The sequence below is a fragment of the Dryobates pubescens genome, chromosome 30, assembly GCF_014839835.1.
Source record: "Dryobates pubescens isolate bDryPub1 chromosome 30, bDryPub1.pri, whole genome shotgun sequence".
NCBI classification, from domain to species: Eukaryota; Metazoa; Chordata; class Aves; order Piciformes; family Picidae; genus Dryobates; species Dryobates pubescens.
In genome coordinates, this window is record NC_071641.1 from 1,917,203 (window position 1) to 1,932,880 (window position 15,678).

Consider the following 15,678-nt stretch of genomic DNA (forward strand, 5'->3'; position numbering starts at 1 on the left):
ATTAAGGGTTGCAGGCCTCTAGTTCTCCTCATACTATATATGTTTAAGGTGGCTTGTACTTATTTCTCAGATGACAATGATCAGTTTAATGTAATTCCAAAGATACCATGCAGGCTTTTGGGTGGAGATGACCACTGTTTCTTTTTCTGACTCTGTGCTTTCTTGTTGGTAAACAAACTATTTAAAGGATTTCTGGCTTTTCTGCTGTTTTTCTCCAATCAACTTGAGGTAACTCCACATCTGAAGTAAAGCATGAAAGATTACTACCACAGATAACCTTTATCTTGACACAATTAACTTGTTTGCAAATGTTGATTTAATTATTAAATTAATACACTAAGTATAAGCTTGCATATTGCTATTTATCATAGTCTTGCTTTGTATAATTTCCATTACATCATGAAGTAACCTCTGGTTGCTCCTGAATTACATGCCTACAAACCTCATGACCCTCAGTTGAATTTCAGAGCCTTTTTGGTCTAGGAAAGCAAAATACAGCCTTCTAACAAACTTGTGGCCCACCAAAAGGGGTGTAACTTCTGGCAATATCTATCCTAGTAGTTAAACTAAACCACATGAAGTATGGAAAGATGTGTATGCCCTAGTTAAAGGGATCGTTCTAAGGTGATCAGGATTTATTTCTGCCTGGGAATAAATGAAACTGCCTTATTTATAGTACCAGGACTGAAAACCTGCACACTGCTGTTAAATGACAGAAGGCAATGTAGAGATCTGACTGTCGAAGTGGGTACACCTAGCATTTAATATCAAATTTCTGTGCTGATGTGAACTTCTTGCCTTATAAAACAGTTCTAAAACGTGCATTTTCAAATGCTGTCTCAAAAAGGTCTGTAAAAGCAGCCATGCGTATCTTGTTTGTTCATTATTCCTCTTTCAAGATGTATTGTGGGTGGTAGTGTAAAAACCAAACACTACCTAAAAAAACCCAACCAAAAAAATGCAAACACAACAATCAAACCACAAACCCCCCCAAACCCCCCCAAACAACACAAAATCGAAAAACAAACACAAAAACCCCCACTCCCTGCAAACCAACTTTAAAATATGGCTATAATGGGCCTAAAACACTAAGCATGTGATTACATTTCATCACTGGGTTGGGTGGTTTGGGTTTGTTTTTATCAAATTATTAGTATTGTCTTGAGGCATGAAATAATTTATACTGAAGCAGGGTACACCTCTAAAGGAATAAAAGTATCCAGAGCGAAAATAGGTTTTTGACAAAACCCAAAGAAATGAACCCAACAAATAAAAGCCAAAAAAAACTCTATTGGGAAAGGTTTTAAGAACTATGTTAAATGCTAAAATGCAGATTGATTGCCAGACAGCAAATCATAATTGATTTTAATGTGCATCTGCAATGGCAGTTACATTATGTGTGTGTTTCCTTCTGTCTGGCTAAGGGTATTTTCTTCTTTGTCCTTATGATTTTACAGAGATATTGTAAAATAATACAAATACCTCCTCCCACTTCGTTTTTTCTGAAACAATAACTTTGTCTTAAATGCCTGTCTCTAGATTTCATTGGTCTTCAGCTGTGACTGGCAAGATGCCTGCTTATTTGTTAAAACTTGTTAAACATGCTCATGAATGTTTGTACAGAATTAGTTCAGTGCAGATGAGATACTTGGGCAAAACGACTGCCACAATACCCAAGACCTAAAATAGACGTGTTTTTTCAACACTATGGAAGAGTAGTCTCTGAAAACTTCTATTTTGGCATGTTAAAACTCTTGCAGTTTCATTCCAAAAAGCTGATGGTGACTGCTCGGTGCATCCGGGTGCAGACAATGCGTGTATTCCTGATTTTCTGTTTCCTGCTTTTCAAGAACTGACTGCTGCCTCCAGCATTAACCCTTCAGCATGAGCTGCTGGGGCATGCTACAGGATCTCAGGAATGGAATCCTATTAGTGGGATCAGTTTTGATGGGAAGGAGACACGCTTTCATCACTTTTTTGGGGTTTTTTGGCAAGGAGCAGATATGCTTATTCTGACATATCATATCTCACATTAGGAGTAGAGAGTGTGGGAGGTTAAACACAGGAGGAGGTGCAAAGAAAGCTTCTGTTCACTGAAGTTTCCAAACAAAAGATGCTATGATGTCTGCTTATGCTGGCTTTAAAAAGAGGGTGGTAGAATAGCTTGGAAACTGTGTGGGAAAGAGCAGTTTTCTCCAAGAGCTGTCAAAGGAATAGGGGATTAGTATTAAACAGCCAGCTGGCTGTGCAGGGGAGGCTGGAGCAGCCGGCCAGGCCAATCTACTGAAATCTGACATAGATTTAAACCTGCTCTGCTGTAGTTAAGTTGCAATGTAGCTGGCAGGAGTCACGGCTTACAGCTTACATTCCTATACTGATATTTTTAGCTGGTACTAGTCAGCCACTGCTCATATAAAATTTAGTGTTTCAAAACCTGCTAAATAGCATACATTAGCAAGGGAAAAAAGTTACTTAATATGACTGAGAACAAACCTTTGTAAAATCCTGATTTCAGGAGACTTAAAAATGAAATACAGTTTAGGCTGACTTTGAGAGTTCAACAAAAACTTTCTTCAGGATATAAAAGAATCAGCAACAAGATGTCTTCAATGATAGGAGAGTTAATGGTGCTCTTCTAACTCAGTAGTATATGGATTTGTGGAAACTATTTCCACAACAGAACTCCCCTGATATGTTTTGTGTTTTGATGCATCTGCTTTCCAGATGCTGTGGCATGCTGGTTACCTGTATGTTCCAATGTTTGCCAATGGATGAGTTCTGATTTATCAAGATACTGGTTTGTATATCATGTGTGTGGTGGCTGCTAATTAATCTGTGAAATGGGCTGTCCTTCGAGGCCACACAAATACTGTCTGTTTGCAAATTACTATTTGGTGGTGGTACTGATACTGCTAATGTATTTTGAGGGCTGTTCCTGCCTGCCTCTTAGTCATCCTCAGTCTGCTGCTGCTTTTCTGGTTGAATATTTTTCGAACAGCCTTACTTGGACTTCCCCTTCTTCCTACTGAGGGCATGGCAGAGGAAGGAGGTGTATCACAGCCAGCTGTGGCTTACAGCCAGTATCACTGAGCAGCTCAGCTCAGCAGCAACATTACTTTCATCTCTCTTCCCTGCTGGGGCTGCCTGGCGTGCTGCAGAGGTCATTCACAGGGCAGCAGTCCCTCTCCAGGTTGAGGGGTAACAGAATTCATTCCCCTGTCAGTTTGGATTGAATCAGGGAGAGGACAGCTGGGAATGTGGGTGCTGCACGCTGCAGCTATGTGGCCACAAAGTTCCAAGCAAATCTGGATGTAGAGTTCATTGAGAACTTGTCCAGTGAAGGCCAGCAGCTTTATTTGGTGATTCTGACCACTGAGGGATGCAAGTCCAATTTAAACAACCAAAAAACAGAGTCCCTGAGGCAGACCTACTGTGTGCTGCTTACAGCAAATTCCTTGGGTTAAATATATGGACTGTGAAAATACATGCTCAATAGCAAACCAGAGAAGGGCATTTCATGCATGAGGGTTAGCTGAAAGCATACTAATAGCTTATGAGAGCCTGAGGAGTCCCTTAAGTAAGCTATATTTATCAAGAACTAGTTTTAGAAACTTTGTTCCTTACTGATTGGAACCGTTGAAATAATGGGACACCAGTGCAGGCGTGGTGACTGCTGTCATCGGCTCATGAGCAGTATCTTAGGGCTGTGCGTATGGCTGGGAGAAGTGATGGCTGCTGCCAGATCCATGGCATGAGTATGGAAGCAGGAGGTACCCCTTCAGCTCCACTGGCCATTGTATTGCTCTGCCTTCTGTTTTGGGAGCAAATGTCTTGCTTTCAAGCTGTGGCTAGTGATTCTGAACTTTCAATCAAGATACCAAAGCTCTTAAAGCATTAACGTTGTAAAAGTGAACGTTACTTCCACCTTTCCTGCAGCAGTGAGTATTTAATCTCATATTTCCTGTAGCAGGAGGATATTTAGGGTTTGTTTTTTTTCAGATGGACTTTGAATCAGAGCTGATACTGATCCAGATCCTGATGGAATGCTTCATTGCAGCAGAAAGCAACTGTCTGCTTCTTTTGGGCACGGAAGAATCTTCATAAATCTTAAGTGCTGTATGAGCACAGTGATTTATTTATAATTTTTTATGATTTAAAAAATAATTTAAGCAACTCACAGAGAGAACATCTTGGAATTTGTCCTCTAATTAGGTTATGCAGCACTACGAAGTAGAAATCAGTCTTGATTTGGTTCAGCTGGATCTTCCTAGGGGTCAGATGGAGAGTGCATTCAGGCAGAAGACCTGGGGGGCCTGTATGGAGTTCCTCCATAGGATTAATATCATTAGAGACCATCACTGTGTAGTACAGCAGTGCTTGTGCAACCTCCATTTCGACTGTGATTTTCAGGCATGTGCTCTGCATCTCTTATTTGTGTATGTATCCTTTCAAATTTCTTAATATTTCCTGTGTGTAACGTGAGTAAAACTTTCCTTCTTGGCAAGTAGCTTTGGAATGCAGGGCCCATTGTAGGAATCTCTTACATCCTCCCTGACTGGGTCAGGGCTCCTTAGGAGCTTGGGTCTCATCAAATGTCCGGTTGGTTAAGGGCACAGTGTGGTTTTATGGAACATAGCTGACTTTTTCCCTTTTGAAAAACAAAATCGGGTATCCAAGCTGCCCTGAAACATTAATACTGAACATTCTCAGTTTGGGTCTGGTCCTCTGCCTACAGTGAAATAGGAAATACAGAACTCACATGCCAAGCCTTTTTGGTGTGTCATTGTAATCTTAATTCTGTTATCTTGTACAAGTTCCAATTTTGGTAGTATGTCATGTGATGAACTGACTTGGTGTGCAGCGGTTGTGCACATGTGTCTGTCTTTGCTTTTGCTTCTGGCCAAATCCAGCCTCTGCCACTGTTTAATAGCAGATTCTGTCCACACTTAGTGAGTGGAATTGTGTTAAATATGGTTTCTGCTGATAACCAGCTGAGTCTCTTGTACCTCATCATTAGTGTTGAGTGACTGAGACCTGAGTGTAGTTGCATCTATTCAAGCAGTGGACACAGGCTAATCAAGTCTTATATTTTGCAGCAGATACTGCAAGCTGTTAATTGTCAAAATAAGCAGTCCTGGCTCACAGGCTCTCTGGTGTTCTAGTCGCTGACTGCACATACTCAGCTGGTTCTCGATTTGGTTTATTGTGCAAACGCTTTTCAATGCAAGTAGCAGAGTAGTGGAAGGGCAGGATTCCTGCCTTCAGCTATTCTAGTGAGCAAAATTAACTCCAGGATGTGTAAAGCAGTTTATACACAGGCTGTACAATGTCCACAGAGCCTTTTTAACTCAAAGGCAACTTTCCAACATATGCGGGAGCAGCTGGAAAAGTAAAGGCTTCTCCACCTCTCGTAAGACCCTTGTCTTTGTTTCTGCTGAGTGGCAGTGTGTGAGTGGTGTTTTAAGAACTAGAAGTGAATCTTGGCTGTGTGGCATGCTGTCTGAGTTTCACGTGTTGTACGAAGGACTGATGAGTAGCGAATTAATTTTAGGTTCCAGCCACTTTGTCCCCATGCCTTTTGGTAGCCACGCAAGCTTAAAGTGTTTGACTCTTTTGTCTCTTCATGTGGCTATTTTTAACATGAAATAATTTAGTTTATGGGTCTACCATCTGCAAACAGTTGTCATGAGGGTAGGAACAAATGTCTGTGGCCAGTGGTTCAAGGACTGCCTTATGCTGATGCTGTTGCAGAGAAAGGTGTGTGGAATTTCACTCACTTTTCTGCCACTACTAGCTTGTATAGTGCTCAAATAAGGAGTTTTGAAGTAAAACTTTATTTGAAAGACTGAGATAAAAATCTTGAACTCTTGCTTGAAGTGGGAATCGTGCACAAGCTTGTCAGCCTTCTTCTGAAACAGTTAATTTTTTTTCCCCCTCATATGCCAGACAGTGAAGAATTAAATGTTATTTTAACATGACATTGAGTAATGTGCTTGTTCTTTTAGTTACTTAATAAATTAATCTTCAGTGCTTTAATAATAACATCATCTGATGTAAGATGAAAAGTTGCTTGACAACTCTTCTTTCCAAAGTGGAATTTTCTAGATGTCTCATGTACAAAAGATGTAAAGACAGAGAAGAAATATGTTCAAATACGATCGGCTGTCCTTATGTGGCATCGGATTTGGGGTTGGTATTGTCAGTAAAGCTACATCAGTAGGAGAACTTGCCAGCCTCCTGTCCAAGCAGCACCTCTTTGGTTTGTAGTTTCAAATTTCTGTCAAGTAGAGCTTTTGTAGTCCTGCCACTTTCTCAGTTAATGTTGTGGAGTGTATTTTTAACACTTTCTTCCTTTCTTATGCATATTGAAATAAAATAGTGGCAATCTTTCTTTGTCTTGTACCACCATTTATAAAATGGAAGTTTTAAACTCAGTCATACTACAGTGCCCTGCTACAGGAATCTCATGTTTCATGTGAATTGAACATTTCTCTCAAATATTTGCCCTGGCCCAAAAAGCCATTATTTGCTCAGATTGAGGGAGTGAAATGAGACATTTCAAATGAAACTGCTAGCTTATCTGTAAGTTGTTTTTGTCCAGGAGCAGTACACAGGTCAGCTTTACAGTTAAGTTTGGGTAAAAGCAATACATAAAGCAAATGTAAATCTACTGCATTCAATTAATTTAGTAGTGCAACCAAGGAAGCATGGACTCAAACATCTTAACCCAACTCAAACAGCTAATACCCTGCTTTGGTTTCAAAGGTGCTGTTGTTGTATTTCAGAGTCAAGGTGCAATAACTGAGAAACTGAGAAGTTTCAGTATGCATGATTTGACTACTATACAAGGAGATGAGCCTGTAGGACAGAGACCCTATCAGACATTACCAGAAGCAAAAAAGAAAACCAGAGCCTCTGCAAGTGAATCTTCAGGTGAGTATCTCTCTCTTATTTTTCTAGCTAAAAGAACCAAGTCACCAAAGACAGAAGCGGAAAAGAGAAATATATTTACCCTGTCTAGAAATGGAAAAGGCCTCCAACTTTAATTCCAGTACATTTTAACACAGCTGACTTGAGCAGGATACATTGTGACAGCTGAAATCCTCCTTGAACTATATTCTTACAACCACTAATGTACATAGTCCACTCATTACTCATTGCTAACTGCAAAGATGAGAGAATTCTTTGCCAAAATAAAGCATAATTGGAGGTTAAAAAAAAAGAGTGATTAAGTGGTGTTTCTGTGACTAACATAGTACAGCTAAACATGAAAATTTATGGAAGCTCAATTAAATAGGAAGAGGAAATTAATGGAAATTAATTCACTAGGTCTGTAATTGTTCAAACTGCAGAATTGCTTGTAGTGATAGGAATAACCTATCACCACCATTAAGTTGTCATCAACACTTCAAAGATATTGTGGTGACCAATATGTTTTTGTAGAGTTATTTTATTATTAGTCTTACTATTTTGTTACACATTATCAGTATAATTTTGCTCTTGAGCCTGTGATTTGTGAAGGAAAGTTTCAGTGGAAGGCTGACAATGGAAGGTTGCCAATTGTACCTTTTCAAATGGTGAGGCTGCAATGTAAAGTACTTGGCATTTCCCACAGAAGAAATAGCTCTGGTTTATAGAATCACAAGGGCTGGAGGAGACCTTCAAGTGGAGTCCAACCATAACCCAGCTGTCATGATGACTAAACCCTGCCCTGAAGTACTGCCTCTACGTGCTTCTTGAACATCTCCAGGGATGCTGACTCCACCTCCCTGGGCAGTGTTCCGATGTCTCACCTCACTACTCTTTCATTGCTCCGTTTGAGGAGGGGCGGTGCTTGTGGAGTTCCAGGAATCACGTAGTAGCTCATGGGGTTTTTGAGGTTGTGCAGCATCTGTTCCTCAGCACTAGTTATCTATCTGAAATAGCTTGAAAATACTCCCAATTTTAAAAAAGATTACTGAGGTATGGTGTATACATTGTGAATAAACGCCAATCACAAGATCCAGTCTCGCATGTCAGAATGCCAGTTTAACCAGCTGGGAGTTCCTGTGGAAATCAGTTGAAAAGGCCTGGTTATGAATGATGTCTTGGGGTGACTGAGGTGCCAGTAAGCTTGTTGTGAAACAGGCAAGTGCATTAGAACAGGTATTGTAAGAGAGAGATAAGGAAGTCCTGGTGTCACTGCAAACACTTAGTCAGAAACTGTATTGGTTAGCAGATACAATTCAAGTCTTATCTAGTAAAAAAGATTAAGTAGTGTTGGAGGCAGAGATGTGGCTGCTAGAGTGGCAGAAGAGGCAAGTCTACCTTAAGCAGCTGTAGAGCAGGTGAGTGCGATTCTAGTTCTCAGATAAAAATGAAATTATCAAAGGAAAATCATCAAATGAAGCCTAAAATGAAATACTGTCTTAAGATGAGGTGTACATTGAACAGAAAATGAGGTTGGAGAGGAAGAGGTCTCCCTGAGTGTTACAAATTGTGATTTTGGGGAATGGCCTTATAAAAGCAGAGCTTGGTGACAGGAAAGAACCAGATTACTTTGGGGGGCTTTGTGATAGGTGTGTGATTTGGATTCAGGGCCTTTGGAACCCAAGGTGCTTTTCAGACCTTTTTAAAGTAGTTTGCTCCCTCTAGTGACAATCTCCAGTATGATCTTGGTCCTGTTTTTGCGGGATGCTGACAACCCCTAAAAAGTACTCCGACATTGTGTCGATCTGAGAGGAAGTTTGCATTTAATATGCAGAGAGGTATGAGAGAATGAAGAAAGATCCTATGAATCATAGAATCATTTGTATTGGAAGGGATCTTTAAAGATCATATAGTCTAACCCCTCTCCCACAGCGATTGTGGCCAAAACCATGAAGTGCTTCTCAGGGTGACCACTGAGGTTTTTGCAGTTCAGTGTAAAGCAGAATATCTTATCAGACTGATGGTTTAATTTCTGGCATTTGAGTCACCACTACATTACACACCTATGGAACAAGGTGGCCTCTTACTTAGAAAAGGCAGAATTCTAAGTAACAAGCTCCTGACAGAGTAGATGTTTAGCTGTTTTGAAACAGCTGTCTGACTGAATCTCCTAAAAGAATAAAGGATGTGTGTTAAAAATGGACCTCCTGGCTTGCTTAGAAAATCTAAAAGTTAGTCACTTAATAAACGTTTCTGTGAAACTGTTTTTTAAAGGTTACAAAACTCCGCTGGAAAAAAATCCTGGGGATGATAAAACAGATGAAGAGATGGAGGGGACACATTCAGAGGATGAAATGTTTGCTCAGAGAGGTCTTCGAAGAACTCAGAGCATGAAATCTGTGAAAACTGTTAAAGGCCGTAAAGAGGCAAGTGTTGTCCTGAGGTGTGGAGTTCAACAGCGGCCCGAGGCGTCTCTAAAAATGCAGAATTGTTTTCTTTTCTCCTTGACCCCAGAGGGGTTGTCAGTGATAACTGACTTACAGAATGTGAAGTGGAGAAGGAAGTGTGTGATAACAATATCTGAGCTTGGAGCTCTTGGACTTTGGGGTGTTTAACAAAGGGAATTAAGAGAGGAAAAAGGGAGAGGAGATGAGATGAAATAGTGCTTGTAATGCGAACTCTGGCACCACCAGGCCCAAACTGCAGGAACTGCTCCCCTTGGAAGGGTGCACATAGCTGTATTGGCACTTGCATTTGCACCTTCTGGTTGTACACTTCAACATCTGATGGTTAATCCATTAAAGACGACTGGGATTTTTTTCAGTTCACATAGATACATGGCTTGCTGAGACTTGTAGCCTGGAAAGGGAAGATCCTGTGTGAGAAGTGCTTTGTGCTTGCATGTATAGCAGTTTGAAGATACCTCAGGATAAATCTCTGTCGAATCTCCTACAAGTGTTTTGGTAATTCTGGGAAAACAGTTCAGGCATACCCTTCTTGCCCAGTTCACGCAGAACATGTCTGCTGGAAGAGACTTCCAAGATCACCCAGTCTAACCTTTGACCCAGTACTGAAAGGTGAACACTGAACTGTGTCTCTAAGCACCAGGTCTACATGCTGCTTGAACACCTCCAGGGATGGTGACTCCAGCAGTGCCCTGGGCAGACCATTCCAATGTTTGAGAACCCTGTTGGTGAAGAAATATTTCCTAATATCCAGCCTGAACTTCCCCTGATGCAGCTTGAAACCATTTGCTCTAATGCTGTCACAGAGAAGAGGCTGGCCCTCTCCTTGCTCCAACCTCCCTTCAGGTAGTTGTGTAGAGCAATGAGGTTTCCCCTCAGCCTCTGCTTCGTCAGACTGAACAAGCCCAGCTCCCTCAGATGCTCCTTGTAGGCCATGTGCTCCAGGCCCTTCACCAGCCTTGTTGCCCTTCTGTGGACACGCTCCAGCACCTCAATGTCCTTCCTACAGAAAGGGGCCCAGAACTGAACACAATACTCAAGGTGTAGCCTTACCAGGGCAGAGTACAGGGGGATGATCACCTTGCTGTTCTGCTGGGCACAGTGTTTCTAATACAAGCCAGGATGCCATTGGCTTTCTTGGCCACCTGGGCACACTGCTGACTCATGATCAGCAGAATGTCAACCAACACCCCCGGCTGCCTCTGAATCACAGTTTCTAAGCACACATCCCCAAGTCTGTAGCTTACAGTGGGGTTACTGTCACCCAAGTGCAAGACCTGGCACTTGATCCTTGTAACTTTGTTGAAACTATCTCATTCAGTCATAGGTAGGTTCTCTTACTGAAACTGGACTGTCCCAAGTACATGTAGAGATGCTTACTAGATTGAATTAGTGGGAAGGTAAGCAGTGTATTCTGCCTGAAGTGATGTCATCTCTGAAGTTATAATTTGTGTGGCTTCTTTTTTCTCTGCAGATACGGTATGGATCACTAAAATACAGAGTGAAGAAGAGACCTGCTGTATACTTCTAAGTGTATTGCACAATGCCTGCAAGAAAAACTGCTGTATTGTACTAACTTGAATTCAGTGTGTCAAATGTTAAAGAGCTGTGGATGATTCATATAATGAGTACATATGAATAGGGATGATAGGACTTGGGTTTATGAACCTAAATTGTTTAACTGCTTATTGTTTAGACTTAAATCTGGACAAGTTATGAGTTTCAGCACCCAGTGGAAATTAAGTGAGTAACAGGAAACAGCCGTTTTGCAGAATTACTCAACAGACTGAAATAGTGCCAGGTCCAATTGAATTAGCATAAGTTGTAAAGATTTGGGACTTGTGAAAATGTAACCCTTAGTGTCCCCAAGTTTACATGTAAAGATAGATGTACTTGAAATATTTCTCTGAACTACAGTTCCTGAAAAGGCTTTTGTGTAATTTGAAGGACAGTACATGACGATGGGGAAGGAGAGAAAAGACAATGTAGATATGTTGTATCCTTAAGATCATCTTCTTACAACGTAATGCCAAGCTTCTCAAACTTATAGAATACTAATAGGTGCAAACAGGGGGTACATTTAGCACTTTATGCAAAACTGTGTGGTTTTGCACACTCACTGATTTACAGCTGCACATGTCATTTTAGTTACTTTTTAGGTTAGACTTGTCTTCTGAATGCCAGCAATTCTTACATAGGTCCTTTAAAAAATTATCTCGATTGCTGGAGTACAGTAAGGATGCTGTAGATAATTGCTACTAATGCTTAACAATATTATCAGGTGCCCTTCTATGTATTACAAGGCTGTGTGATTTTTCTGTCTGGGGTGTTTTTGTGTGGCTGTGTATGTTTGTGGTTGGTTGTTTTTCTTTTGTTGGTGTTTTGTTTGTATCTGTCTTCCTCCTTCACCTAGAGAAATATCAGCTTTTGGTTAAAATTGTGGTAACTAAAACTTGTAGCAATTCCAGTGATAGACCTCAGGGATCTGACCAGCCTATCACCTGTGTATTAGAAATCATGCTGACATGAAGCCATGTATGATATTCAGGCCCTGGTTTGGTTTTGCTCTACATTGCTTTGAGAGAGAATGTGTATGTATGTGTGTATATTCCCTATCATAGCTGGATTTTAAAATTGGCTTAGTACTGTCTTATATTGCTGAAGTTATTACTTAAGCATTTACATGCAAATAGCTTTTCTTGGAGATCTAGCTGATTTAGCCATTTTAACCTAGAGTCCCATGGCACAACTCTTTGCACAGAGATTAATTTTGCAATGTCATTCAAAGCACGGACTTGTCAAAAGGACTTTGAGGTCCCCTTTGATTCTATTTTCTGCAGTTCTGAGAACTAGTCTGATTTTAGTTTTTTGTGGGACTCTATTTCTTCTGTGGATTCAGGGAGAAAACACTTTCTATAGATAGTACTTTACTGCTTGTCTTGGGAAGTGTGTTACTTTTCTCATAGAGAAAATAGCATGTGATCCCTCTTATCTTTGGATCTCTGACTCAAATCCTTGGATCTCTGACTCCAATCTTTATACCTTCCCCCAGGAATGACAGTCAGCTGCAAGTCTTTTGCAGTTCTTTGTATTGCAGCTACTCACTGCTGGTGTGTACTTAATGGCCTGTTAATGTATACTGGCATTTGAAGTAGTCTTCTGTAGACTTTGGATCAGAGTTTGAGTTGCATGGGTACAAGTGCAGCTGGTCTGTATTGGAGTTGTGTTACTTACTTGCTGCTGTAGGCATTCATAAGCCAAGCACAAAGCCACAGTCAAATATCCTAATGCTGAACATGCAGTGCTTTCATCCTCCCCAAGCAAGTTAAATGCTGTGGAAAGAAGCTGCAGCAGTGCACGTGTGACTTGTGTAACTTCACTCAAAGATGCAGTTTTGTAGCACAACACAGGAAGGCTCCTCTCTCCTAGTAAGTCTACTGCAGAGATATCATCCTCTAACCAGAACTGCAGCTTGGGATCCAGCTTTCATAAAGGAGCTATTCGTGGGAGAGGCAGCCTTCAGAAAGGCAGCCTTCTTGGGATGGTTCGTCACTTGTGCCCCAGCACTGGTTGTGCTTCTCATCCGTTTCCCTGAATCTACGTTCAGGAAAGGCTGTGTTTTAAGGCATATAAAATGGTAGAGCAAACTGAAGCTTTAGTATCTGGATCTTGTCCCTCTTTGAAAGTTACACTCACGTAGGCCTTGGCTGGAATCTCTGTTACTCTCCAGTTGGATGTCTTCCTTGAGCACTTGCTGTAATGTCTTTCTTTAATATGCTGTTTGTCTGGTTGGCAAGCATGGCAATAAAGTGGTTGTATTTTTAGAAGTCAAAATCTGCAGGAAGGAGCATGATAAGCCCTTTTCTCAGAATTACAGTAAGACAAGTTCATGTTGATCCTGTTCTTGTGGTTGTGTTCTCTTCACATTTCCAGGGCAATACTCAAAGGTGAGTATTTCAGCCTCTACCACACTTGTGGTCAGCAAGTTGCTCTACATGCCCTGATCTGCTGGAGCCTACTTTTGGCAGACTTAAATTGCTACTTAAGTCTTGACAAAGGCTAAATAAAATTGCCTTTTTCTGAACTATGCATGGAACTAGGAAAGCTGGCAGTATTAGTCATATTCAGTACTGCTTGCATATAAATGTACTTATGTTCTCTCAGATGGTGTCTTAAGTGATAAAACTTCCAGTGTTTTCCTAGCTGGTTTTTTTTTCCAGTCCAATATCCTACTGTAAAAATTCTTTTCTTGAGAGCTTTATCTTTTCAAATTCATCCTTCAACTGGTTTATTATGTTGATTTCTTTTTTCCTTGCTGTTCATTGTCAGCTGATGGTTGGCAGGGCACGACGGCATGATTAGCTTTCATCCTGGTGTTTGAGAATGCTTGTTGCATTTAGTTTGGGTTTGAAATCTAACACAATCTTGTAAAGTGTGTACAGGGAATTTTCAAACGTTTTTGCCTTAGCAACTGCAAAAGCAATCTGTCTAGTTCTTGCCAGTAAACTTCTTGGAAAAATGTTCAACAACTCAAAATTCAACTTGCCATTCTTTTGGGGTTTGATATGTAAAATATAGTTCATGGCAAATTGTATCATCTGACAAATGAAGCATTTTCCTGAGAACTGACTGCCACCAGCAGGGCTGCTAATATACCAAAAGAAAAAATTACATGGAGGTCAAAAGTACTTTAAAAGAGAATATGTACTACTTCTTAAATCACAGAAAGATTTCCAGCCTTTCCAAAAGATATCTGAATGGAAGCAGATTCCTTAGCAAGAGCCTACTACGCATGTTGTAAGTGCACAGTTTGAGATCACATTGGCTTCAGTGGCGAATAAGCTTAGGCCAGACTGATCACAAGGTAATTGCCAATTACTTCATGCTAATTGCTTTGCTGTGTGACAGTAAGTGAATATTATCCCAGATAATTTTTGCAAACTATGATGAACTTCTAAATTATCAGAAGGTAATTTGGTGGAACAGAATGGTGGAGTAAATACATTTGACATGGTGTTCACGACAGAAGATGCATTTTATTTTTGGTGTTGCTTTTATTAATGGGAAGTTGGTATTTTAAAATATTTTTCTACAGAAATGTTTGTGCAAAGGCAGTGCTTTAACATTTTTCAAGGGCTTGTATTTTTAAATGCTACAGACCAGAGACTGTCTACATTGAGACTGAAGTTAGTAATTTTTAAAACTTGCAATATCAGCTTTAATTTTTATATTGTAATAATAACTTGCTGTCAATTTGTTTACATATTTGTAGGAGGGAAAGCTTCATTAAGCATTGACTTACCTTGATACTATCTTTAATAAATGCTGCTTTGAGGAGGATGCAGTGGTTATTTTATTACCCGAGTTACTAACAAACCAGTCGCTATGTAAATCTGTATTCTGTTATTTACTCGAAGTATTCCAGCACAGGAACAAGATATCTGAATGTTAGAAACTTTCAAAACTTTGTGGTGTGACTTAAACTGCCATTGAGGTTTCGCCTTGACAGAGCAGGATCACCTAGGGCAGACCACACAGGAAGGCATACAGGTGGGTTTTGAAAGTCTCTAGAAGGAGACTCTGCAACCTCTCTGGGCAGCCTGGGCCAGTATTTCCATCCTTTCTGTAGATCTATTCAGGAATAAATGGTCCTGTCTTACTTGTTTCTCCCTGCCTTTGCCAAGGTTCATCCACAGATTGCGTTGTTTGAATTAAGGTAGCAATCATGAAAGCAGCTGGAGCAGAGACTAAGGATGTCACATAAAACCTAGGATTTCACTTCTGTCTGCTACTTTACAATGAGTAGATGGATGAGGAAGCTTAGAAATGACTGAGTCCCTTTTATCCATGCTGTCACAGTTCCAAGGTAAGCAGCACTTTGGCCTTCACTTAGCTCCTCCTGGGCAGCATACCTCGTGTTGCGTGGCACTCGCAGCTTTCTGAGTGAGCTGTGCCATTTCATTCAGTCTTTCCAATAATTATAGTTCTGGACTGAATGTGAAGGGGAGGTCATTGTGACAGTGCTCAAAGAATTTCTTGCTATGGCAAACGGGGGGGGAGAGAGGCTCAAACCTCAAAAGCAAAACAAAGCCCCTCTATAAAGCTAGTGTAGTGCTAAAACTGCCTTCTGTCAAACCCCTTCCCCTGGTAGTTAATGTTTCTATTTTTAATACTAGAATCGCCAACTTAACTGGTGTTTATCCTGTTGTCCGTGGGATGTGGAGCTTTTTGCTGGCACTCTGCAAACTCGATGAGAGGCCCAGACAGCACAGAGCATCTATCGTGGTTTAGTTTGCTTTACTGA

At 40.7% G+C, this 15,678-nt stretch overlaps 1 protein-coding gene across 1 annotated transcript in view; it reads left to right on the top strand.

Moving 5' to 3' along the window:
- Positions 1-12,886, top strand: part of REEP3 (receptor accessory protein 3) — a 35,283-nt gene extending 22,397 nt beyond the window's left edge. The window contains exons 6-8 of the mRNA XM_054174761.1: positions 6,786-6,933; positions 9,184-9,335; positions 10,849-12,886. Coding sequence (XP_054030736.1) covers positions 6,786-6,933; positions 9,184-9,335; positions 10,849-10,905 — 357 coding nt within the window. The 3' untranslated portion in view covers positions 10,906-12,886. The remainder of the gene's footprint in view (positions 1-6,785; positions 6,934-9,183; positions 9,336-10,848) is intronic.
- The last annotated feature ends 2,792 nt before the right edge of the window (positions 12,887-15,678 follow it).